We start from the raw sequence: 27,719 nt of genomic DNA on the forward strand, positions 1-27,719 counted from the left end.
AAAAGTGGAAGTCCGGTTTCTAAGTTTTGTTCAAGAAAATGAACCCACTTCCCTCCGTATGCGGTTTTATTACCTCTGTTTTGTTTTTTGTTTTTTTGCTACTTGCTTTACGTCGCACCGACACAGATAGGTTTTATGGCGACGATGGGACAGGAAAGGGTTAGGAGTGGGAAGGAAGCGGCCGTGGCCTTAATTAAGGTACAGCCCCAGCATTCGCCTGGTGTAAAAATGGGACACCACGGAAAACCATTTTCAGGGCTGCCGACAGTGGGGTTCGAACATACTATCTCCCGAATACTGGATACTGGCCGCACTTAAGCGACTGCAGCTATCGAGCTCGGTATTACCTCTGTTAGGTAATCCTCTGTTCTCATATTAAAGGTAATCTACAAGGCGAAAAAAAATATAAACGGGTCACCTGCCGGAAGGTATAGCGGAACATTTCGTACCTCAGAATTAATCGCCAGAACGTTTAAGACATTTATCCCAGTGGGTGATGAGTTGGTCAGTCCCATTATTAAAAAAGTTGATAGACTGTCGACAGAACCACATCTGTATCCAATCGCACAGGTCATCGTCCGAAGCAAACCAGTGTCTATGAACGTCCTTCTTCAGCTCGAGCATGAGGCCAAACTCAATGCACAGCACTAAAGACACGTTTTAGAGACCGAGGTACTCCATAAATTCGAAACGCCTGGATATGCTATCGAACAGCATTGTCCTTCGAGATGACAATACCCGCCCCCACACTGTCAACTCTGTGAGGAATACTCTTCAACAACCTCCCCACTGCCCAGATATCTTCCCGTGCGATTTTCATATACATACATACATACATACATACATACATACATACATACATACATACATACATACATACATACATACATACATACATACATACATACATACATACATACATACATACATACATACATACATACATACATACATACATACATACTGTGACGGAATTAAAGTGAAAATCCTCTCTTGTATTATCTCTTTCGACTTGGAGCTTCTAACCTAAAAATTGGTAAAATTGAACCTTTGCCATGGCATTGACTAAATTTATATTTTTAAACATGTTTGTGGGCTAATTGCCGCTGATCGGTCTCTGAGCAGGCATGAACTTGCTGTCAAGTCACTTTATTCTACGAGCGGTATGCGCACGCATCTTCCTTGGCCGTACCAGGCGATTTAAGCATGCCTTGGTAACGAGTGGTTGTTGATCGCCGACTAGAGAAAATGGAGGTTGGTTGTGCTTGGTACTCACGCTTTCACGTGAACTCAAGAACTGCTATGGACAAAGGATAGTAGGAACTATCCTCCCGGGGCATTTCCCGGAGAGTTTGTTTTGATCTCTTTTAGTATACCTTGGTAACTGATTCATCCTCCAAAATTTATTTTTAAATACGTTGGAACGTGTGATTTACTCATATCATCTTGGTCTCCTGTATTGGATATCTCATTGGAAACTTCAAGACTGTAAGTTCTGCATTATTTGTTACTCTGGGAGTTGCTTTGAGCTGGGAACCTCACCTCTTCAACTGCAAATGATCTCGTTTTAAAGGGATTGATTTACGTTTGGTTTTCAAGAAGTTCGAAAACAGTGCTTTGTTTCTGGGAGAAATGACTTTCGTTTAATCACTATTGTTTACGGGGTTCTAATGTAGAAGCTACGTCTAACATGTTTCCAACCTGTTAATTAAAAGTATGAATTTTATGTTATTCTTCAAGTATGTCTTAACTACATTATCATTTTTCTGGGCATTTGGAATAATAATTGTACCGGGCGGTACACCTCCACACCGTTTATTTAAAAGTTGCGCCAGTTAAAACTCCTCTTCTGGAGGAAGTCTGAACTTTATCTACGGTCTTAATTTCCAAATTTCTCAGAAGATGTCACTACCTGGAAATTTTTGAGTTTGTGAACTGTGTCATTTTCGACGTACTTTTGTTTTGCTTGTATTAAGAGGTGTGAACTTTCTCTTCTAGAGGACACTACTGAAGATCAACAATAGTGCAACCTAGTGCGGAGTCAAAGAACTATTTTGTTGGAGAAAATTTAATTTCAGGAGTTTGTTCTTTGTTAAATTTCTTTCTGTCATTGTTTAAGTTGGCAATATTTACCCCTTTCTTCCCCTTGTTTTGAATGTATCCAATCACGAATTTCTTCAATGAATTTCTGACCAATCTGGTGTATCTTTCCCCAACTTGAATCTGTTGCGGGGTCCTACCCAATAAAATCTTTGTGGGAGGGTGTTTTCTTTCCCCTAACGCCTAGAATTTTCTGCGGGAGTATTTAAACTGCTGATTTTAGGGTCTCCGGGCCACTTCTGGTCCATCTTTCAGTGTATTAAGTACATAGCAGGAGGCGGGAAGCGCCTCTTTCCTCGGCTGCGATCTACTACCAGGTAATGGCCTATTAATAACTTATTTTCTTGCTAGGTCGGCAGTTTAACTCTCGCGGCGGGTTCGAAGCGTTTTCCATCATGTAACCTTTTCCTAAAATGTAACTACTCTTTTCTTCTATTCTCTTGTAAAGCTACATAATGGGATAGAGAGTGCTAACCCTCTCGAGCTCCCACTCATATTGTTTTGAGGTGAACTTATTTCTCACAACCTATTCTTCGATAACGTAAAATTATTGTTCCTTTCTTAAGTCACCTCTGTAGTATGGGATTAGCCCTTGCATCAGTGGCCTAAGAGCCAAAATAGGTCTTAAAAACAAAGTGTATTAGGAGTGCAAGTTCGCCTCCTCTCAAATTGTTATTTTAGAGGTCATTTAATTAACATTCTTTTCGTTTAATAGACCTCAGTAGATTGGGTATTTTACCCCTGTGTTATGTCCGTTGAGGACAGCTTGAAGGTGGAGTTTAGTGTGGCCTGGGAGAGGCTTAAATTGGAGAGCGTGTCGCTCTTTTAAAAATTGTATGTTGTATGCCTCGAGGAGGTTTTTCAGTGTAATTTGGAGCAAGGGCTCCTAGGTATGAATGGGGTTTTCTGCCCCTCTGTTAAAATTGTGTTTGGGATAAAACTGAGCTGATTGCCCAAGCATTGTGAATTCGGGGCTCGAAGCCCAACTTCTGTAAATATTGTAACTACCTTTTTTGACTTGCTACTCTGTAACTGCCATGCTTGTTACTTATTTATTTTGAAAAAAAATATAACCTTATTAAATTTTAAATTTTGTTTACATGCACTATATTTTCGTAGCTTGAGATCCATTCACGCCCGCACCTTCTTTCACCTCTACCTACCACCAAAACACGGTAACAAGTGGTAGCAGAGCGTGGTTGAATGGGTCTCAATTTTGCCCCTCTTGACGGTTAAACATTGCTTTAATTCAAACTCTAACCATTTTCTCAGTTGCTGGCATTTGTGAGTTTTTCAAAATCGTTCTGTCATCATGCCCGGCCCTCGCGATGTTCTCCTCCTTAACTATTTGCGCAAAGAGGAGTTGATATACGAGTTAACTATCAGAAACGTTCAATCTGGAGGCACGGTTGCAATAGACACTAACAAGCTTAGAGAGTCCCTTGATTTGCCCATTTCCATCCCCAATTTGGGAGAGAAAGAAATTGATGACTCTCTTTCCACGATCGTCGAGAATATTACTGGGCTAGCATCTGTAGTTAGTTTTTTTGATGAAAATGATCCGTCTCCTAATCAAATTAAGCGTGTGCAAGGCAGACTATATCACTTTTCAAATAGAGTTAATGATCTGTTGTCTCTAAAGGTGAATGACGTTCAGAGGAAGGAAGCTAATACGCTCCTTGAAACTATTTCTGAATTGTCTAGTAAAGTCACTCTATTGTTAACCGGGGAAATTCCTCCCAAATCTGATCTACCCACCATAGTGAATGTATGTAGCGAGGAAGAGTCTCCTAAGGGAGAAGTAAATAGGAAAACCCCCACTGCTCAAACTATCTCTGCCCCATTGGACAACGAGTCTGAACGCCGTGCATCGTTGGGTAACATCCGTTCTGAATTAACTTCTTTGCCATTGAAACCTTTACCTACTATGTCACCCGGGTTTAGTAGCTTGCCTCATCCATTGGCAATGTTGCTAAGAGGTATCTCTAAGTTTTCTGTCAACACCACCAGTGAAGTTATTTCATTTTTAAGATTTTTAGTTGAATTTCAGGATCACGCCCTTGTGTTTTCTCTTTCCCCTTGTCAGATTTTGCAAATTATCTATCCGTATGCTATTGGTGTTCTCTCAGATAAAATAGTAAGAGCCATTGCTGAACAGTCATCTATTGAAGATTTTCACGCACACTTGCTTGCAAATTTCATTCCTGCCCGCGCGAGGTCATCTCTGATTCAGAAATACTATTATCGAGTACAGAGGTTGGATGAAAACTTGGCTGATTTCATACAGGACATTAAGTTTTATACTAGGGTGTTTGCCCTTCATTTTCCTGAATATCAGATTGTACAGGCTATTGTAGAGGGAATTTCACCTCCCTATAGGTCATATTTGTGTTTTGCGGCGTGCCCGCAAACTTTCTCTGAACTTGAAGCATTGGCCGTTTCAGCGGAAGGAGTTAGATACGCCGATTCTTTGCGTGTCGCGAAAGAACCCCCGCCTTCCTTTAGTAATACTCGGCCTCCACCTCGCCGACCAGTCAATCCCCGTAAATGTTATGCTTGCGGGTCGCCTGACCATCTGCGCGACAAGTGTCCACTGATCAAGTCAAGTGGGACAAGGAATGGAGCCGGGTCATCACAAGGCTGTTTTAAGTGCGGGGCCTTCTCACATATCGCCAAGAATTGCCCAAACTCAAATAGCACCCCCTCCTGCTCAACTTCTGGTGCAAATTCCATCTATGCCAATAATAAAAAGTGACTAGTGGCTTCGGCTGAGTCGACTAATCCATCTTCCCGAGACTCAGCCCCTAGTAAACAGGTTGTAAATGCAGAGAACGATCAGCCTTCAAATTCATCTTTTGAATGCCCTAAAGAATGTCTTAGGATTGCGGCGGATACCCCCGCACCTGTTCCTTTTCTTAAGATTGAGTTAAATAACGAGCCTATAACAGCTCTATTAGATTCAGGCAGTGTTTGTTCCATTATTTCGGCTGAATGGTACTCGAAATTGAAATCTGTTTGTAAACTACCTGTCTATGACTCTTCTCCTATTCAATATGTTTCGGCTAATTCATCTCCATTAGAAATTCTAGGTTCCGTACTGGTCAAAATTCGTATTTTTAAGTTTACATGGACAATTAAATTGTTTGTGGCCAAGCAATTGTCTTGCCCCATTATATTGGGAGCTGACTTTATTTCTCACACTGGTCTTGTGCTCGATCTCCAGTCTAGGTCGTGCACATTCAAATTTGCTTCTAGTTGTAAAATACCGCTATTAAAGTGTAATTCTGTGTCATGCTCTTCTATTTCGCCTACCCAGGATGAGATGTTGTTAGACCTTAGACATCTACCTGAGGAGCAGGCTGATAGTATTCGCAAACTGTGTCAGTCATTTCCCGAGGTGTTCTCTGAGACTCTTGGTGTTACTGACCTTATTGAATACAAAATTGAGGTCACGGATTCGATTCCTGTCCGTTTTCCACCTTATAGGCTATCTCCACCTAAAATGAAGGCTCTGAAAGAAATTATTGATCAGATGTTGAAGGATGGTATTATTAGGCCCTCTAAGTCGGCGTATTCATCGCCTATTTTTCTAGTCCCGAAACCCCAAGGAGGCTTCAGGCCTGTCATTGATTACAGGGCTCTCAATCGGAAGGTGGTGTTGCAATCTGTGCCCCTTCCTGACCTTCATTCTTGTTTTTCATGGTTTCGTGAGGCCAAGTTCTTCACCATCTTGGACTTAAATCAGGCCTATAATCAAATTCCCCTTGCCGAAGAGTCTAAACATCTTACAGCGTTTGCTACGGACTGGAATTTATACGAATACAACCGCGTGCCTTTCGGGCTCCCCACCGGAGCAGCTGTACTCACTAGGCTACTAGATAGGGTCTTCTCCGACATCAAATTTGAGTACTTATATCACTACTTGGATGATGTCGTCGTATTTTCAGAGACTTTTGAAGAACATCTAGATCATCTGCGCGAAGTTCTCGATCGCCTTCGTAAGGCTGGGTTAACTGTTAAGTTGTCCAAGGTTGCCTTTGCTAAGCCCTCTATGTCATTCCTAGGGCATATTGTGTCACCCGATGGTGTAGCAGTCGATCATTCTAGAACACAGGCCATCCGTGATTTTAAACCTCCCAAGGACATTAAAGGCATCGCCAGGTTTATTGGTATGGTGAATTTCTTCAGAAAGTTCATTCCTAACTTTGCTAATAGAGCGGCGCCCTTAAACCTTCTTCGTAGGAAAGGCATCAAATTCGAGTGGGGACCTTCTCAACAAGCCGCTTTCAAAGATCTTAAATTAGCTCTCTGTAATGCCCCTGTACTTGCTATGCCTGATTTCTCGAAGAAATTCATCGTCCAAACGGACGCGTCGTCGTCAGCTGTAGCTGCAGTCCTTCTTCAAGAGACTGAACTAGGGAGGCGACCCATCGCCTATGCATCTAGGACATTGTCAGCTCAAGAAGCCAAGTATTCCATCTATGAGCTCGAAGGTTTGGCAGTTTTATTTGCCTTAGAAAAGTTCCGTCTCTATCTGGAACATGTCAAATTCGACCTGGAGACAGATAACCAAGCCTTAAGCTGGGTCTTAGGTAGGCCGCGTCGTACTGGTCGTATAGCCCGTTGGGCCATCCGTATTTCTGCCTTCCAATTCAATGTCAGGCATATCAGAGGTACCGAAAATGTTATTGCTGATGGACTCAGCCGTATGTTTTCTAACGACGTCGAGACCCATGAACCGGTCGACAGTTCATCACCTTCCGAGTCCATACTATCCGAGGTTAATGCCATCTTAACCGATGCTCCCATGCTCTTTAGGGATATCGAGAAATACCAACGTGAAGATCCTACGCTGGCTCCGATAATGGAAACCCTTTCTTCTGGGGAACATGTCGTCCCTTATGTTCTGAGGAATGGTGTTTTATGTTGCCCTTCGAGGCATGACAAGATGATGAAAGTTGTCGTTCCAGCTGTTCTCGTGCCTATGATCTTCAAATACTATCATGAGACCCCATTGGGGGGGCATCTTGGAATCTTTAAAACCCGTGAAAAGATTCGTGAAAGGTTCATCTGGAAAGGTATGGACGGTGAAATTCGTGAACTTGTAAAAGCCTGTAAATCTTGTTTGCTTAGTAAAACAACCATGTCCACTAAGGTAGGCCTTTTGTCTTCTCATCAAGCGTCGCGCCCCATGGAACGCCTGTATATTGATTATGTGGGACCCTTCCCCCAGTCAAAGGGGAATGCCAACAAGTTCATCTTTGTATGTGTAGATGGTTTTACTAGATTTTCCTGGTTATTTCCGACTAAGCTGGCTACCGCTCAGTCCACCATTACCTGCTTAAATTCTATTTTTGCTTCTTTTGGTCCGTGTCAATATATTGTATCTGATAATGCTAAGGCTTTTACATCTAATTTATTTCGTAAATTCTGTTTTGACTTATCAATATCTCATGTAACTACTTCTGCTTATTACCCGCAACCATCTCTGGCTGAACGGGTTAACCGTAATCTCAGGTCCGCTCTCATTGCTTATCATCATGAAGATCCTTCCAGGTGGGACACGTCCCTGCATTGGTTAGCTTTTGCTTTGAATTCGGCGGTTCATGAATCTCACAAGTTTACTCCAGCTTCTTTGATGTTCAAGTTTGTTCCCAACTCGCCGCTCTCTAACCTCTGGTCTCTGAGTGACATTCTGCCCGAGACAATAGATCCGGACAACATTAAAGATCTTTGGAAGAAGGCTAAAGCCAATCTTAAAGTGTCTCATGAAAAGGTTAGGGAAAGGTATGATCGTGGACGGAGACCCACCCCTTTGAAGGTAGGTGACCAGGTTATGGTCAAAAATTTTGTTCCCGCGGGCAAGCTTGCCCCCAGATTTCATGGGCCTTGTATCATTCTCGATTTTCTTACGCCGGTTACCTTATTGTTAAGTAATCCAGCCACCGAGAGGATATTTAGAGTTCACCTGTCCCAGGTGAAACCAGTGTAATTTCTGTGTTAACTTCCTTCATATTATTTTGAAAGGATATGAAGGTTATATTTTTTTTTTTGAGTTTCACTTTTAAGGCATTTTGCACTACCTATAATATTTTGTTTCAGATGTAAGCATTTTTGTAAAACCTGTCCCGACCCGTTAAACTGCCATTCTGTCCTTGCCACGGCCATTACCACGCTCCCGTCTCCTGCTCCACCTTACACTGTGGCTTCATAATATTTAATGCCATGGATATCTACACGCCGCTGGCCCCTCAACCTCTCCATAATGCCTGTACCCTCAATGAAGACGATGGTCCAACACAATTCTGCCGCCTAGCTTTAATGTTTCAGTGCCCCCGCAGCCGCGCAGCGCCGTGCAGCAACTGGGGAGGGGGATGGGCCCCCTCCTCTCCAGCGAGGCCGACATGTGCACGGCGAGCCGGAGCTCTCCTCCCGGCCAAGGCGGATGTGCGGCGCACGACCTGCTACTGGCCCGCAGCCTGTATATGTTCACCGCGGGCGCGGCGTGTTTCAACACCTCTGCTCCCCTCATAGTGCGGGCGAGCGGTATCTCAGGGTACTTAAGGGGTCCGAGCGGCCTCCTTTTGGACGCAAGCTGCAACGGCCGGTCTGGCCATCCAACTTCATCAACATCAACTACATGGAAAGTTACTATAAGAGATAACTACACTTGGGAATTCAACAGCAATATTGGGTGGACATTGCAAATTTTTCCTTCACTTTTAAGTATTAAAAGCTTATCTTCAGAAATTCAACTTCTATAAACATAAAGACTTTACTTCACCTGCAACAACAAAATTTTGGAACCGAATTAAGAAATTTCTCAAATACTTCTGCAAGTTATCTTAATATCAACATCAAAACTTGGAACTTATTTTCAAACAAAAGCTTATGTTCTTCTGTGTTACCCCTTGGAGGAACTTTTGGGGGGGGAGGTCTGTACCGGGCGGTACACCTCCACACCGTTTATTTAAAAGTTGCGCCAGTTAAAACTCCTCTTCTGGAGGAAGTCTGAACTTTATCTACGGTCTTAATTTCCAAATTTCTCAGAAGATGTCACTACCTGGAAATTTTTGAGTTTGTGAACTGTGTCATTTTCGACGTACTTTTGTTTTGCTTGTATTAAGAGGTGTGAACTTTCTCTTCTAGAGGACACTACTGAAGATCAACAATAGTGCAACCTAGTGCGGAGTCAAAGAACTATTTTGTTGGAGAAAATTTAATTTCAGGAGTTTGTTCTTTGTTAAATTTCTTTCTGTCATTGTTTAAGTTGGCAATATTTACCCCTTTCTTCCCCTTGTTTTGAATGTATCCAATCACGAATTTCTTCAATGAATTTCTGACCAATCTGGTGTATCTTTCCCCAACTTGAATCTGTTGCGGGGTCCTACCCAATAAAATCTTTGTGGGAGGGTGTTTTCTTTCCCCTAACGCCTAGAATTTTCTGCGAGAGTATTTAAACTGCTGATTTTAGGGTCTCCGGGCCACTTCTGTTCCATCTTTCAGTGTATTAAGTACATAGCAGGAGGCGGGAAGCGCCTCTTTCCTCGGCTGCGATCTACTACCAGGTAATGGCCTATTAATAACTTATTTTCTTGCTAGGTCGGCAGTTTAACTCTCGCGGCGGGTTCGAAGCGTTTTCCATCATGTAACCTTTTCCTAAAATGTAACTACTCTTTTCTTCTATTCTCTTGTAAAGCTACATAATGGGATAGAGAGTGCTAACCCTCTCGAGCTCCCACTCATATTGTTTTGAGGTGAACTTATTTCTCACAACCTATTCTTCGATAACGTAAAATTATTGTTCCTTTCTTAAGTCACCTCTGTAGTATGGGATTAGCCCTTGCATCAGTGGCCTAAGAGCCAAAATAGGTCTTAAAAACAAAGTGTATTAGGAGTGCAAGTTCGCCTCCTCTCAAATTGTTATTTTAGAGGTCATTTAATTAACATTCTTTTCGTTTAATAGACCTCAGTAGATTGGGTATTTTACCCCTGTGTTATGTCCGTTGAGGACAGCTTGAAGGTGGAGTTTAGTGTGGCCTGGGAGAGGCTTAAATTGGAGAGCGTGTCGCTCTTTTAAAAATTGTATGTTGTATGCCTCGAGGAGGTTTTTCAGTGTAATTTGGAGCAAGGGCTCCTAGGTATGAATGGGGTTTTCTGCCCCTCTGTTAAAATTGTGTTTGGGATAAAACTGAGCTGATTGCCCAAGCATTGTGAATTCGGGGCTCGAAGCCCAACTTCTGTAAATATTGTAACTACCTTTTTTGACTTGCTACTCTGTAACTGCCATGCTTGTTACTTATTTATTTTGAAAAAAAAATAACCTTATTAAATTTTAAATTTTGTTTACATGCACTATATTTTCGTAGCTTGAGATCCATTCACGCCCGCACCTTCTTTCACCTCTACCTACCACCAAAACACGGTAACAATAATAATAATGATAATTTTGCTGTGAGGTAGAATAGTGAGAAGTTTTCACAAGGACTTTAGTAATTGCATTTTTCCTTGTTCCTTCCTGGGTTTAAATGTTTTATTTCATTATTTTTGCCTCTTTTGGGGATTCTTACTCATCTGTTTTTCTTTTGTTTTCCTTATTTGCATTGTCGTGCTTGTGTCTTGTGATTGGGTTATCCTTGTAGGTCTAGTTATGGCGCTGTCCTGGGGGATTGGTGATGATTATTTTTGGGGGTATTGCATTTTGCATTGTGTTGACTGGATACCCTGATAGTTCTTCAATTTTCCTGTTCGTTTGCTTGGGGGTGTTATTTCTTTTCTGGGCCTTTGCTTTTTGTAGTTATTTGGGATGAGTTTCCTTGTGAAAACTCCTCAAGAAGCAAGTCTCTAATCTAGTAAATTTAATTTATTGTCAAATGTCTATCTGGTATACCAAGAATGTGTGACCTTCAAAAGGTATTTAAAATGCAAGATCGAGGTCTGTGAATTTGAACAAATTGATTGAAAGGGTTGTGAGCTTTAAAAATTTCTTGTAGGGGTATCGGTCGATTCCTGCGCACGCTTGTTAACTGTTTAAAAGAAAAGAAACATTTAGGTGCTTTGAGGATGTTCAGTTTTAAATTTTATTCCATTATTTTCCTAAATAAAATCTCTTTCTTTATTTAAATGGTTTTGTTTTGTTCTTGGAGTAGTTAATCAAGTTTTGATACAGTAACCACGTTCCACGGTTTGTTATCACCTGCACTGTTCATGGTAAGTTCCTTTAATTCTTATGTCTTTCTTTCTTGTTTTTCTGTTATGGTGATATATGCTTCCACAGTTGTTTAATTTATTTGCTGACCGGTCTGGACGATTTGGCGAGATCGTAGACTGGTGCAATAATACATTCATACGTACATACATACATACATACATACATACATACATACATACATACATACATACATACATACATACATACATACATACATACATACATACATACATACATACATACTGTGCTCGTACGGCATGTGGTACCTACCCAGTGGCGATCAAGTGTGACCTCCATAATTGCCGTGAAGAAGGAGCTGCCCGCTCTGGCGAGGCCAAGGTCAGCCGCCACCTGGCATTGCTGTTATGAAAAACTTGCTGTGTGCTTTATAGCGAGTGGAAACCTACCTTCTCTTCAGAGATTGTGACGGATATAATGTCTGTGCTTTGACATTTGATATAAATTTTGTGGCTAGTATTTCTTTTCTAGAGCAATATTGGGCGAGTGTGATTTTTTATTGATTGTGTTCTGGTCATTTTCTGTAATGAATATGTTGTTGTTTCAATGTGCATTACCAGCGTTGAATAGTATTATCTTCTGAAGTGGAGAAGCAATTTTTTGTGTATATTTGATTTTATTGAGAGGAAAGGCGAGATCGTAGCCTAGTATTTTTAAATCGAGAAGATTTAATTCGGTTTGAATAGGTGATTTGACTCAGTGTGGAACCAAATTCAAGATTCTTAATTACGGAAAATGTATATTAAAATGAATTGAAGCTGTTTCTGATGGGTGAATTTAAATGTAAATTCATTTCTCGGTCAGAAGAATTTAAAACTGTTCAGTAAGTAGGCTTATATAATAAGTTCAGTTTAACGAAGTTTGAGCGAGGAAGAGAAACAGACAATGCAAAAATATTTTTCATGAAATAATTATCCATAAAATTAATTCCATTACATTTCTGAGGGGTGTTAATGTTATTTTGAATCCAACGTTAAATTATTTTAAGAGTTTATAACTTACAATGAAAGTGATCAACTTAACTTAAGAATATTGAAAATACGATTAGAATCTATAATTGAGTTACAAATGGTATCAACAGATTCAATTTTTGTAAAGTAAAATTTGTTGTCGTTATTCAGAGAACTTATTTATTTTTATTGTTATGCCGTTTTCTTGCTAAATTTATTTCTCTACAGTGTATTTTGTTAAATAATTTTGGTTCGACATTTTACGTGCTTTTGTTATTTGTCTTACCTTGGCAAATCCATAACGGTCTCCTATCCCCATTGCAAGCATTGGGCTCACGAACGGTCCACCCTGTGGATTCCTCATGACTCACAACTGCTAGTCTGGGATTACAGGGATACGGGGAGAATATATACATTCACTCAGCGTTTCATAAAATTTGTCCACTTCATACCCATCTGCTCTTTCACTTGGCGAATACACTGAGACAATTCTCGTCCAAATTTCCCCAACCGATAAATCTGTCCACATCGTTCGCTCTTCAACTATAATGGGTGCTATGTATTCATGACGAATAGCCCTGCCCCACAATCAGCCCTTTCTGCTTTAACATTTGTTAAGAACACTGTACTATCTCATATCTCTTCCTCGCTATCTCCCCTTATCCGGCATCAATAATTTCTACCACATCCAGACACATTCCATTTGCTAACAAAGCCATTTCTGCTTTAATATTGATAGTACCCCATGGAATTCCATCTCAACGCCAAGTTTTTTTCCAAGGAGTCCGTCGCCTGTCAAATAGAAGTGGGACACCGTCACTCCTATTGGTTCGTGGCTTGCTTATGCTCGTAATATTCTGATCTCGGCAAATTTATGTGGGGTAATATGCAATCCTACTTAAACGTAGTGTCAGTGGCAATGTCCTCTCTAACAGTTTAGGAATCACTGGTGGGTTGTATAATACCAGCCTCCTGAGAACACGGAGGGCCATGGCTCAGAATATGTCCGTGATGCCCACACCTATTCCATAGCAACTTGTATCCCGACTCTCAGGATCACTTACTAGGCCACTCGTGGACTAGGACGAGGCTATAGTAACTCCACATCGGTAATCACAATAATATAATTATGTATAACACTAAAATTATGTTAATTTTCCTTCTGTCTCAAAGAGGCAGTTTGGTCAGCGATAGAAAGTGGTGTGTGATCACAATTTTAAAGTGAAGTACAACAGGGCCACCATCCTCTATCAACACGAATCAGAGGGAAAACTAAAAGAAGCCATATCTTTCAGAAATGAAGGTATCGGTAAAAGGAAAGACCATTAAATCCGTGAAAATGAAAGGCTCCCGGCGCCTCACAAACCTAATACCGTCGGAGTCGGAAGAGACGGAGGAAGGGTGAAATTAAGGAGCTAACTGCTAACCGACACTCCCAAGTTGAGGTCTCCTTATCGACAGTGGGGGATATCCTGGATGTATTCTATGAACATCACTCACGGGAAGCTCGTCAATAGAAAAAACCAAAACACTCAGTGATAAGCGATAGTTCTAAGTCTTATTCCTGTTATTGACGGGTTAGTTATTAGTACAATAATAATAATAATAATAATAATAATAATAATAATAATGTTATTTGATTTACGTCCCACTAATTACTTTTATGGTTTTCAGAGACGGCGAGGTGACGGAATTTAGTCCCGCAGGAGTTCTTTTACGTGCCAGTAAATCTACCGACACGAGGCTGGCGTATTTGAGCACCTTCAAATACCACCGGATTGAGCCAGGACAGAACCTGCCAAGTTGGGGTTAGTAGGCCAGCGCCTCAACCGTCTGAGCCACTCAGCCCGGCAGATACTAGTACAACTGTAGCGGTAATGCTAACTAGCGAAGATGAGTGCAGGCAGAAGAGATAGAACATTCATCAACTACCTATTAATAAGACAGTGCAATGTTATTTTAGATTAGTTATAGAAGCCTAGGCCGTTGCAGTTCTTCAACCCGAGAACTTGAGTGTGTCCAAGTGCTATACCTAAGGTCTCGAATAGTCCAACAATCGAACAGACAAAAATGAAATCAGAAGTGGAACTGATCATGTATCCCTCACCCGTGGCATAATTGTTAAAAAAACATAGAATGTGTCGGCGTTTAAAGTGAGACGCAATTAGTTCTTTCTATTTACTTTTCCGGGATTAACATTACCTCTAGTCAGTCTCCGCGGTGGTGGGGGCAACGTGTCCGCCTGTCACCCGCCGGTCCCGGGGTTCGATTCCCGGCCGGGTCAGGAGCTTTTAATTTTAAATAATTAATATCACTCGCATGGGGACTGGGTGTTTGTGTCGTCCTTACCGTTCCTTTCCTCACATTCAACACTTTACACTTCCACCATTTACATAATACACGCAGGTTCCTCACACATGGTGCAAGCAGGAGCAAATGATCTTCATAGGTCGACGCCCGAAAAAATAGAATTAAAAAACATTACCTCTAAAGGGAAAAGACCAACTTTAATGTAAACATGATTTTTAACAGTTGTAGTAATTCACTGTCATGTCACGGGGACATCCGCCATGGGATCATGGAATAGCGATCACAAGCTCCTTCACTGTATCTGGCATGCTTCTGCTAGGTTCCTCAATTCCATCTTTCCGATCCATCATGCCTTGGTCAACGCTTAATCTTTTCAGACTTCGACTACAGGTATTCGATTTGTTATATCTAAGAAGTCTTTAAAGTTTTTCATTGTTCTCCACTTTCTTTTTGTGATACCTTCATTCTTCGAAGGGTCGGACCTCATCCACTTTATTGGCCTAGTTAGAAATATATCGAGACAATTAGCTTGTTTATTTGCCCTTAAAGCAAAAAGTGTCACCATTACCACCAAAGAAGATGTTCTAGTTTGATTACAGGCTATGCTTGCAATACTAGCTCTGAACTGAACATCTGTATTGAAATCCCAAAGCAAATAAAACTCCGTTGAGCTGCAGCCTTGGCCTATCAAGCAACTGCTGATCAGCCCGAAATTCTGTAGATTACAACGTGACAAGTGGGAAGTGCGGTGAATCCTACCGGGACCATTGTATCACTGACAGATAGCTCCTCAAATGTTCTGACCTAGACAGCTTGGGCCTCGAACCAGCACTCTGCTCCAAGTAGAAATCTTTCAGCCGGGATGAGTGGCTCAGACGGTTGAGGCGCTGGCCTACTGACCCCAACTTGGCAGGTTCGATCCTCGCTCAGTCCGGTGGTATTTATAGGTGCTCAGATACGTCAGCCTCGTGTCGGTAGATTTACTGGCACGTAAAAAGAACTCCTGCGGGACTAAATTCCGGCACCTCGGCGTCTCCGAAAACCGTAAAAGTAGTTAGTGTGACGTAAAGCAAATAATATTATTATTAGAAATCTTTCATATGGCCAGTCATCGAACCCGGGGCCTCTTGGTAAATGACAGGCTTGCTACCCCAACATCTCTATGATATGGACAATTTCAGTCCTACAAATGAATATGATGGAAATGATAAAGACTACAAACAGTTGAGAATCATAAAAAGAGTAGGTGGGCAAACTTCTCAAAATAAAGCAATAATTAAAAATGACTTACTCCATCCATATCTTCATAATGGTATATGGAGATGTTTGGCTCATTTCTCATTTCCCAGAAGTCTAAGACGTGTTTCCAGAACGGAGAATAGTGCACTAGAATTCAGAGACAAAAATGTGATATATTTATTAAGAATATCTAGATTCAAAAAGTGATATCCAATAATAATAATAATAATAATAATAATAATAATAATAATAATAATAATAATAATAATAATAATAATAATAATAATAATAATAATAATAATAATTCATTCACGGCCCGTACTTGTAGACATGATATAGGCTTTTGGGTTTATGCCATATCAAGAAAACAAGGTGAAATTCTTTACGTTTCGCAGAGAACGTCTTCAGAAGAAAATCTCGACTGTTCACGAGGAGGACTACTCTAATAAAGAGGGTTTGAATTTAAGAATACTTTGCTGTTGGTTATAGTAAGTGGTACGCTCATAGACGTTCCTATTACACCGTGTGTACTTACAGTAGTGGCGATTAGGAATTAGAAGTAGGATGGCAAAAAAAATTACAGACAACTGGAAGTACCCGGTTTTTCTATGCTAATATTATAAAGAGGAAAAATTTGTTTGTTTGTAACGAATAGACTCAAAAACTACTAAACCGATTTTAAAAATTTCTTCACCTATAGAAACCTACGTTGAGAGTAACATGGGCTGTATTTTATTTTCAAAACAATTCGAAATGGGGGGGGGGGAATATAAAAATAATAGGCTAATATAGGCAAAATATCGAATTTGTCGTATAAGGACGAGACAAAGCTCAATTTAATCCTCTTGACGCAAAAAACAAAACTCGGTAAGCCCTACGGGCCCGAAAACCATGTTTTAAGGCCCTAAAACCAACCGTTACGGAGATACTGGCACCACTCTACCCCTGCTATAGGAATCGGATAAAGTAATGAACTGCCGTAACCACGGCAACGTCTGCTCCAGGATTCTACAGCAGCGAAATTATCTACAATAAATCACAAAAACTCAACACGTTACAGGTATGAAAATTGATATTTGGAATCCTCTTTAAAAATAAAAGAACACAAATATTCGTTTTCAGAAAACCCACTTAAGGGGGGGGGGGGTGAAAGAAAGTGAGGAAGGAGTTGAATTAATTATTTATATGAGGATATGTATATCTCAAAAAAAGATGTTACAGACTTTAAAATTTGTACTTGGAATCTCCTTTAAAAATGAACACACTCTTTTTGGAAAATCCACTTAAGGGGGTGAAAAGAATAAAAAAGCGAGTGTTTTTTTAAATGAGTATCTTCCTCTTCTTCTATCGCTTTACCCACACCTGTGAGGTTGCGGGTGCGAACTGTATGCTGTATGCCCTTCCTGACGGCAACCGTATGTGTACGGATGTAATTTATACTTCTATACTAATATTATAAAGAGGAAAAATTTGTATATTTGTTTGTAACGGATAGACTCAAACACTACTGAACCGATTTTAAAAATTACTTCACCTGTAGAAAGCTACATTGCCAGTGAGTAATATGGGCTGTATTTTATTTTCAAAACAATTTGAGGGGGGTCGACGGGGGGGGGGAGATATAAAAATATTAAAAAAGGCTAATATATGCGAAATCGAATTTGTCGTACAAGGACGAGACAAAGCTCATTTTAAGCCCCTTGGCGCAAAGAACAAAACTCGGTAAAACTTTCGGGTTCGAAAACCATGTTTGAAGGCCCTAAAACCAACCGTTATGGAGATATTGTAACCACACTACCCCTGCTCTAGGAATCGGATAAAGAAACGAACGGCCGTAACCATGGCAACGTCAGCTCCAGGATTCTACAGCAGCGAGATTATGCATGTACGTTTGGGCATAGCTGCCAAAAAAAAATGATACACATATGACTTACTATCTGGAAAAAATAAACTGTTGTGTAAGACGCTCAGAGCATTCCTTTGGGCGGGGATGGAAAGGGAGTGAAGTATAAAAATAATAGCTCCAGAGATCTCCGTAGTACAGCGACCAGCGGTTGCCGATGGGCCTCCGTTTTTACGTACTGGCTTAGGTTTCAGCATTTTGCGGAGTCTGTTATCTATAGTTTAAACTATTTTCTATCAAATCATGGAGTAGTAGGGTCACTGATTTTATTAGTGCCGATATTTTGGTCCACTTTTACGATCATTGTAACCATGAAACCTATATACTGTACACAATTGTCATGATGGTGCGCCCATGACTTGAAAAAATTTCTCAACATTTATACTCAGATTCATTATATGATGTGCGACATGAGTGACAAGCCCTGAGAATTATAATTCTCGATAATTATAGTAGATTCTTTTATGCATCGCGTATTTCCTTTATTATTTGTAATAGTTATGAAATGTCGGATCAAACAAATACTTTCAATAATATTTATATTTGCGGTACTATCTGGCGAAAGTATACTTACACTAAACCTGCAGCTTTGTGAAGGGAGCAGGTATATCTAGGTGGGAATGAAGGAAAAACATGGTAGCAAAAGATCTTGGAGGTCAACGCTAATTAGGAACTAATATTTAGATGCCCCCATGAAGAAAAGAAGAAGAAGATACACTATAATTCCAAACATGACAAATAATTTCTTCGTAGTTAAGTAAATACACCAGTGATATAAATATCTAATGAAGTCAGTCACACCGATAGTATGAGTAACTAAAGCCAGTTTCTGATAACCCGTACGAAGAACGGGTACTTCTGCTAGTTGGTAATAATTAAAGAAATAAAGGAACGAATTAGCTGATAAAACAACAGGGCTTGTACAAATTATGTTTAAATAATTCCTAGTTTCAGACGGCTAAAATGGAATAAAAATATGATGTGATACTGTATAGGAAATACGTAGAAATCCTAACAATTTCAACAGGGACACTGGCTATCAATAATACCTGGTTGCCAGCCATTAAGGATTTACGTTAGGTAGTTCCCTTCCCTGTCCCTTCACTATTGTTATTTCGTCTCGATGTTTTCCAAATTCGTACGTTACTCATCACCAGATGATTCATTCCAAGCTTGTGTCAATGTCATACACCTGTCAATGTCATAATGTTTCGTACACATGATATGTGACCCTCTTAGACTGATTCTGATGGTTCGGTCAGCTTCCGCTTCGAACGCTAGCGCTGTGCCGCGTCCGGGGAGCCATCTGGTGACGATTGAACGTACCATTTCTACTTCTATTATAACGTCTAAATTTCTAAAGTTCATTGTTTAAGAAGCGTTTCCCGTGAACAGTCGAGATTTTCTTCTGATGATGCAGAGCACAGTCCACTGCGAAACGTTATTTTCTTGACACGGAATAAGCCCAAAAGCTTATACAGTATCATGTCTATAAGTACGGGCCGTGAAAGAATCAATGGCAACAAAAATATGTTTTCTCCACGAAATGGGTGGGGGCGATTTCCTCCCCTCCCCTCCTTTAATCGCCGCCACTGTGTTCGAGAGAAGTAACAGAAAGGTCATCAGACGAACCAGGACGAATGTGGTAGAAGAAACAAATGCCGTAGAAGATAATAAAATGAAGTGCAACCAAAGACACCCAGGGTAGAATAGAGCAGATATGAAGAAGGGAAAGAAAGTGTGTGGAAAAAAAGAGGATGATAATAACGTAAGACGATCTGGGAGGTGGTGGGGTGGGAAGAACTGATGTACACACTTTATGAAAGTATGACACTCAACACACAGCCACGAATGAACCATTTGGTGATGAGGAAAGTACGAATTTGGAAATCATCGAAACGAAATAAGAATAGTTAAACTCCTTAATGACTGGCAATCACGTATTACTTAATTTATAGTCAGTGTCCCTGTTGAAATAATCCTCTACGTGTAGTGTTTAGTGTGGGTACGAGCTCGAACATCTTGGAACACGACATCATGACCCGACGATAGGGCGTGCTCAGCTATTGCTGACTTATCTGGCTGGTTGAGACGGATATTTCGTTGGTGTTCCTTGATATAAGTAACAATGGACCGGTATGTTGGTCAATGTATACCTTGCCGCAACCACAGAGAATTTTGTACATCCTAGGGTGTAATAGTGGTGAAAATTTGTGCTAGTATTTACCTAAACTGTGAACAATTTTAGTGACGGTATCAAACACGGTTTTTATATTGTGCTTGGAGAGGACCTTGCAATTCGATCTGTAGTGTTGTGGATGAAAGGAAGGTAGACAGTTCCCTTCATTTCTCCTTCTGTGAGCTATGCTTAGTCGTCCCTCTGGGATGCAGGACTCTATGAATCTCTGCATGGTTGTAACTATTACCCTTGAACGTGACTTGGAGTGTGTCTATCTCCTCCTGGATATTTGACGGCTCAGAAATAATAATAATAATAATAATAATAATAATAATAATAATAATAATAATAATAATAATAATAATATTCAAATACCTTGGTGAAATCGTACAAGAGAACGGACTAGAGGAAGCTGCTGTAGACGATCGTAGTTCAAAAATGGAGAGAGCTTATGGACTGACTATAAAAACATCTACAACAAGAAATACATCTCATGGAATTACAAAATAAGGCATTACAACACTGTATCGAAAAAAGGATGTCTGTATGCGAGCGAATGCCTCTCGATGAATTACAAATTGGAAATACTGGAGATCCTAGGAAGAAGAATACGGAAAATCTTGGGCCCAATCCTGAATGAAACCGGCTGGAAATTACGGAACAATAATGAAGCCTACAAAAATGTGGAGACAGTTTCAGAAGCCATGAATAAGAGAAGGTTATCGCTTCTCGTACATTTGTACAGAATGGATAAAACCGGACTAACCAAAAAGTTATTCGACTACGTATGGAACAAGAAGGAAACAACGGCATGCATTAAGTAAGTTCGCAAATATCTAGAAAAGTCCACCATCTAGCAAGTTCAAATGTCAGACAGGCAACATTTCGGACCATGATTCAAAATTTTAAAGTGTTTCAAGTCGACAAAACTGCAAAAATGGAAATAGCCTGGGCGGATGAACAGAAGAAACAGCTTGGCGCCCATATGAAGGAATACTGGATGAAGAGGAAACTTCAGACAAAGAAAAAATAAAATTGTAGCGTAATCCTCAGTGGTCAATTCGTAAAAATATAAAATAATAATAATAATAATAATAATAATAATAATAATAATAATAATAATAACTGAATTACGGTTTCTGTAACTTGAAAATAAATCTCTCAACTTGAGGCTGGGGAGTCCAGTGCTGTAAGGCAGTAAACATTGTGAAGTTGTTGGTGATGGTGGTGGCGTGTCGGACAACCGACAGGGTGAAACCTAAAGGTTGTACATAAGATAAATAGTGAAAAGGAGGAAGTTGCGAAAGCTGCTAACGAGAACAATGAAGACTTCCTTCAATATCAGCGAAGTAATAACATGAAAATCGATATAGAGTTCCGGTACAAGAGTATGAGGACACTGCAATGTTGTAGAAACCATAAAAGATCTCTCTAACTCTGTGGGTGTTAAAGTTACTGCCAACGATCTCGACGCAGTGCATCGTCTACCTCTTAAAGCAGGTCCTAATAATCCAATTCCCGCCTGGTGTGTTCGACGCTGGAGAAGGGACGAACTTATCCAAGCTGTTCGTGGAAATAAAGGCCTTGACACGCTGTCGGCTGGTCTATGGGTCCTAAAAGAAACATCTACTTTAGTGACCATCTAACCAGCTACAAGGGTAACTTAGCAAATATAAAACATAGAGATTTTTTACTTAAATGCAAGAAGTAAAAAAATAACAAATTTGATGATATAATTGTATTGATATCTCAGGCTAACTTTCCATAAGCAGTAGTAGTCTCATAATTCTGGCTTGAGAAAAATGATAGTAAATTGTTTTCAATACCAAGTTATACTCTCAACTATGCCGTTAAGAAATCTGGGATTGGAGGAGCGGTAGTGATTTTCATAAGTGCTATGTTTAATGTTAAAATTATGTATGTAGTGGAGATAAATACAGTACAATTTTAGTTAATGTCGCAAGTAAATAATTTAATCTGAATATTATTGATGTGTATATAACCTAGAAAATGGCAATACTTAACCGGTACTTTGATTATTTAGAATTAGTTTTATCTCTAACCACTGGGAAAATAATTTAAGTTAGGGATTCCAGTATAGATATGTCAACGATAGAGAAAGGTAGTCTTCAAAAACTGCATTTACTCCAATGCAACTACTTTAAGCATTGTAATCGCAAACTTTCTACGAGAATATCTTGCAGTACTAAAACATTAATTGACCATATTTTCAAAAATTTGATGCTCTCACTAACAGGAGATGTAGTATTTTATCTGATTTAAGTGATGACAATTTGTTGACTTCAGACATTTTCCTCATGAAGGAATTTCCATTTGATAGCTTTAATTCTCATAGTATATATAGGTCTAAAATAGACTATAAATTACTGAAAACTATTTGCAGAATGTACACTTTATGTATGAAGATCGTAACGTTGAAGATTCATGTGCTCATTTTACAGATACTATTTCAGAGACTGTAAAGCATTGTTCCAGTTCCAGTCAATTTAAGGCTGACAGAAAGAAACTCCTCTTCTGCCTTAGGTTAATGATCAGTAATAATGTTATTTACTTTACGTCCCACTAACCATTTTTTACGGTTTCCAGACACGTTGAGCTGCCGTAATGTAGTCCCGCAGGAGATCTTTTACGTGCCAGTAAATCTACCAACACGAGGCTGACGTATTTGGACACCTTCAAGTACTACCGAACTGAACCAGGATCGAAGCGGCCACGTTGGGGGCAGAAGGCCAGCGCCGCAACCGTCTGGGACACTCAGCCCGGCTGGTTAGTGATCAATTAATTTCATTCTTCATTCATTCTATTTCTGACCGAATCTAATGACTAGAAACAGGCTGTGGATTTTCATTTTCATCAAAAAGCAAAAAATCTGCTTTACAAGGAAGTCTCCGGCCCTTGGTGTTGTAACAAACTATTGAAGATCATACATAAGAGGATCTGCAATGATGTCACGACATTTAAAATGAATCTTAGACGTGATTATTACAGATCTAAAATCGAATACAGTCAAAATAAACCTAAACAGATCTGGGGTGTTATAACTGAGGTTCTTATGGTTAGTAAGCTTAATAACAATTACTCCAAGAATATCGAAGTACTGAACGTTAATTGTAGTCAGCGTTGTTATACTGTTGCTCATTACATCCCGGTTGCAGAAGAGCTAAACAAAACGATCACTTATACATATAAATTGACAGCCCCTATTAAAAAATGCAACATAAGTAGTTCTTTATTTTATAAATAAGTTAATATTGAAGAAATGTCACGTTACATAGATAGCTTAAATAATTCAAGTTCTAAGTTTTAGCTGTTACTGTCTAAAAATTGCAAAGAAGTATCAGTAACTCATATAAAGGAACTAATTAGCTTATCTTTAGTTAATGGCCATGCGCCTGATAGCCTAAAATAAGCAAGAGTAGTCCCTATATACAAAGGTGGCAGTAAAGATGAACCTGACAACTACAGACCGATTTCTATTCTTTCGGGATTGGAAATGATACAGGAAACGTTAGTAAAAATAACACTTCTGAAATTCTTAGAATAATTAATTTTCCAAAAAACGGTATGGGTTTCTGGAGAAGTCAAGCACAACTGTAGCCGTAGTGATGTAGTGCTGGCATTAAAAGAATCTCTGGACTCTGGTCTTCGTGCTGGAGGTCTTTCCAGTGACTTGTTCAAAGCCTATGATATAATTAGTCATAACTTGTTAATTCTAAAATTGGAGTTGGCTGGAGTGAGAGGAATTGCTTTGAAGTGGTTTGAAAGCTATTTGAAAAATAGAAATAAGTTTGTTGATATCAATGGTACTAAAATTTCACTCTTGTCAGTCAACAATGGTGCACGTCATGTTTCTTTACTCGGCCCTGTTTTATTTTTGTTAACGACATTTATGATCTTGATCTTGAAGGTAATCTGATTCTTTTTGCAGATGATAGAGGACTTTTTTACTCAGGGGGATAATCAAGATATTGCATCTCACACAATGAGGAATGAGTTCTCTATATTAACTGAATGATTTAATTGAGGAGTGTCTGTTCAAAAGGCGCTATTTGCACCATAAGGAAGTTGTGGGAAAAACTTAAGAAACGTGTTATAAAAGGAACATGGAACGTACGCATGATCGGGTATGGAACACATTTTGAAGAACTACATCTTTGTTTTGTTCTTAATTACTCGTGAAATTCGATATTCAATTACTACAATGCACATGGAAGAAATGACCATTTTTATTTTGAAGTGAAAATAGCACCTTTTGAACCGACAGTCCTCAATTTTAATTATCTTACAATCATCTCAATAAAGACTGGTTTTACACTTTTTCGGAGAGATGCCTCATAATGATGAATTTCTTAAACAATTTGATTGTATTACATGTTAAGATGTCTTCTTTTCTCACCTCCAAACTAGACTCGGGCTATCATCTGTAATTTATTAAAAGGAAAATAATATCTACTAACGGTGAATTAAACAGCCTACGTACAATAATTCCATAACTGAACTTAAAATGCGTTTACTCTGAATCAATCCATAGCTATCTACAATACACTAATGTTTTGCGGAGTTGCTGCACTCAAGGTCAGACTCAGAGCTCTTTACAGCTTTCCATTCTTAATTTCCACACAAGTAATGTACTCATCAACAGGCATTCCTTAGGTTAGGTTATCTATTGCATACTCATTGGCAACATTGGCATTCAAAGTTAAGCATAATTTAGGTCATGCTGATATAAAACTGAAATTCATCAGTAATTCATAAATTGAAGATAATGCAACACCGCAATCTAGGAAATTACATGTCCAAGAATGAATACGGTGAAGTATGGAATTAATGGTGTTTTGCATAGGGCTATAACAACATTTAATTCCAATCATGAATCTCTAAAAGCTTGCCAGAAATTCAATCAATTCACAAGAAATGTTACGAAAAATATATGGAAAATATTTTACGCTCTTGGATTCAGCCTATTTGGATGAACTTATTATCATGCTTTATTTTTAGCTGTATGATTATATTTATATATTTGTTTACATATCCGTATCCTTGAAAAACCGAATTGTTTAGATTGTATACAGTGCTGTAAGCTCTGTACGAACAATAATTTAATTTGTTATCAATATTATAATTGCGCCAGCGTTGTAATGTTCTGTCCCTAGTATGAACATTAGCTCACGGGACCTTTGAAATAATAAAATATAAAATATAAAATATAAGGCGCACTTAAACAAATCTAGGATATTGAATGAGTAAAATCGATTTCATTCTTAGTGGTAAAGGAGCAATTGGCAGCAATTATTTTCAAATGCGCCCCTGTTACGTTGTGTGACGCAGACTGTGGTTTCTACAAGAACTTTTCCTAAAATTATCAAAATATGACGTAAAATCTTGAAAATATGACTCAAGATAAATAAAGTATTGTTAGAAAATGGCTTAAAAGTCCCTTTCACCTTTCCAATCTTTTTAAATATTCACGGTTCATTACTGAACACACCGGAATGTTCATCCTATAAAAACAAAATATAATGAATTAATTCTTCCAGTGAAAACAATAAAATGTATTTAATGAGTTGTTCAGACAGTAGAGCATTAGCCTTCTGAGTTCAAGGTGACAGGTTCAATCATGGTTCAGTCCGGTAGTATTTGAAGGTGCTATAATACGTTAGACTCTTGTCGGTAGATATACCGCCTTGTAAAGAAAACGTGCGGGCCAAAATTCCGACTTCTTGGCGTCTCCGGAAAACCGTAGAAATACTTGGTGGGACATAAAGCCAGTACAATTATTGTTATTATTATTATTATTATTATTATTATTATTATTATTATTATTATTATTATTATTATTAAATTCATCTTCTAGGGCATAACTAACGATAAAAGTTACCGTCATCGTGCGCTCTGAACTATGCAATCAAGTTGCTGAAGTGCATCGACATTAAGCTCGTATTAGGTCTGTTATCATGAACGTTGATTATTATTATTATTATTATTATTATTGGAAATCATTTTTTGAATCTAGATATTCTTAATAAATATATCACATTTTTTCTTTGAATTCTAGTGCACTATTCTCCGTTCTGGAAACACGTCTTAGACTTCTGGGAAATGAGAAATGAGCCACCTGAGCAACGAGTTATCAGACCACATCTCATTATGCTCCGCGGAGGACCTGTTGCTCCTCTCAATGGTCATGTCGAGACCGAGGGAGGTCGACATGGTTGCCGTGGGAACAATGGGCATAGCATGAAAAACGACTTCACTGAAGCAACTAACCTCCTCCTCGGCGGCGCGTTCTTCAAGAAATAGACCAGGCACCTAATAATCTACTCCAGCGGCACGAACAGTGGCCAAACTCTCTTCATCGTCGTGCGGAAACGACTCTTTCTTAGTCTGGTGAATGCGGAGATCTGAATATCTGATCCCACAACACAACATAACGCAAGACAAAAGAAAGTTTGTTCAAATATACTAGCGTCCGGAGGAAAGCCAGGAAGGCCACCATAGCTGCGCGGGCGAATCTCTAACTTGACTTGTAAGACCAACTGGAGAAGGAGGTAAGAATAACGTCTGCCGGCTAGCAAAGGCACGGATGAAGGCAACCTAGCATACTTAATACTGCAACAGCGTGAAGAGCAAGGACGGCCAGTCGCTACAAGAAGGACAACTCTGAAATGCTGGTAACAGAACTCAGCGAGATCTCAAACATTGAATTCCTCCACTCACCGATTTCTGACAACGAGATAAGTATGGGTCCTGTTAAATACACTGCAGCCACTGAAATGAAGACAGAATTTGTAAGCACCCGGTCCTGATGATCTTCCAGTATATCTGCAGAAGCTCAAGTATTTTCAGTCTGGTTAATCTCATGGGTGAAGATTTTCTACGAGCAGTTCAACATACCGCGTACAATTCAAAGCCTCTTCCAGAACAGCTAGGGGGCCCATTCCATACCAGGAAAATGCACCCCAGACCATAACAGAGACACCAGCGCCCTGGACCACACCTTCGAGGCAGGCGGGATCCTTCGCTTCATGTGGTCTGCGCCATACACGGTTCCTCCCATCGGCAAATCGTGATTCGTCCGACCATATCACGTTACGCTATTGTTCCAGTGTCCATCCCTGGTGACTGGCGACAAATGCGCGTCGTTGTGCCCGATGACGTTGGGTTAACAGTGGCACCCGTGTGCGGCGCCGGCTCCCATACCCCATAGAACCCATGGTCCTACGGATTGTCCACAGGGAGACGTGTCTGGCACGGCCTGTGTTGAATTGAGCCGTGATTTGTTGCATGGTTGCCCGTCTGTCACTATTGACAATCCGTCTCAGATGTCGCCGGCCACGGTCATCGAGGGTGGCTGGACGGCCGGTCGTTTGTCTGTTATGGACGGTGACACCCGCATTCAACCATTCACGAATCACACTGGACACGGTTGATCGTGTGAAGCCGAATTCCAGCACCACTTCCGAAATAGCACTTCCCATCCGTCGGGCACCGACCACCATACCCCGTTCGAACGGTGTCAGCTCACGACGACGTTCCATGTTATACCCGTCATATGCACAGCCACTGATCACAAGGTCTCCTATACAACTGCCGCTGGCACAGGGGGCGTGTGGTGCGCAGACAACACACCTGCGCGTCAGTGCTCCGTTATCCCATGACTTTTGCTCAGCCAGTGTACATATCTACGTATTGCTCCGTTGTCACATTACAGTACTATAGAAAGGTCCGAGGTAGCGATCTGGCCAGTCATAACGCAGGAAGAAATGTAAAACTGCAAGCCCATCCCCT

General features: G+C 40.0%; 2 protein-coding genes across 2 annotated transcripts in view; both read right to left on the minus strand.

Annotated features, from left to right (window-relative positions):
* The window catches only part of LOC136862644 (luciferin sulfotransferase), a 105,208-nt gene extending 89,232 nt beyond the window's left edge, over window positions 1-15,976 (minus strand). The window contains exon 1 of the mRNA XM_068225719.1: window positions 15,881-15,976. Coding sequence (XP_068081820.1) covers window positions 15,881-15,924 — 44 coding nt within the window. The 5' untranslated portion in view covers window positions 15,925-15,976. The remainder of the gene's footprint in view (window positions 1-15,880) is intronic.
* LOC136880955 (luciferin sulfotransferase) overlaps window positions 1-27,719 on the minus strand; it is a 331,501-nt gene that overhangs the window by 143,622 nt on the left and 160,160 nt on the right. The window lies entirely within an intron of this gene.

The sequence above is a fragment of the Anabrus simplex genome, chromosome 1, assembly GCF_040414725.1.
Source record: "Anabrus simplex isolate iqAnaSimp1 chromosome 1, ASM4041472v1, whole genome shotgun sequence".
Lineage (NCBI taxonomy): Eukaryota > Metazoa > Arthropoda > Insecta > Orthoptera > Tettigoniidae > Anabrus > Anabrus simplex.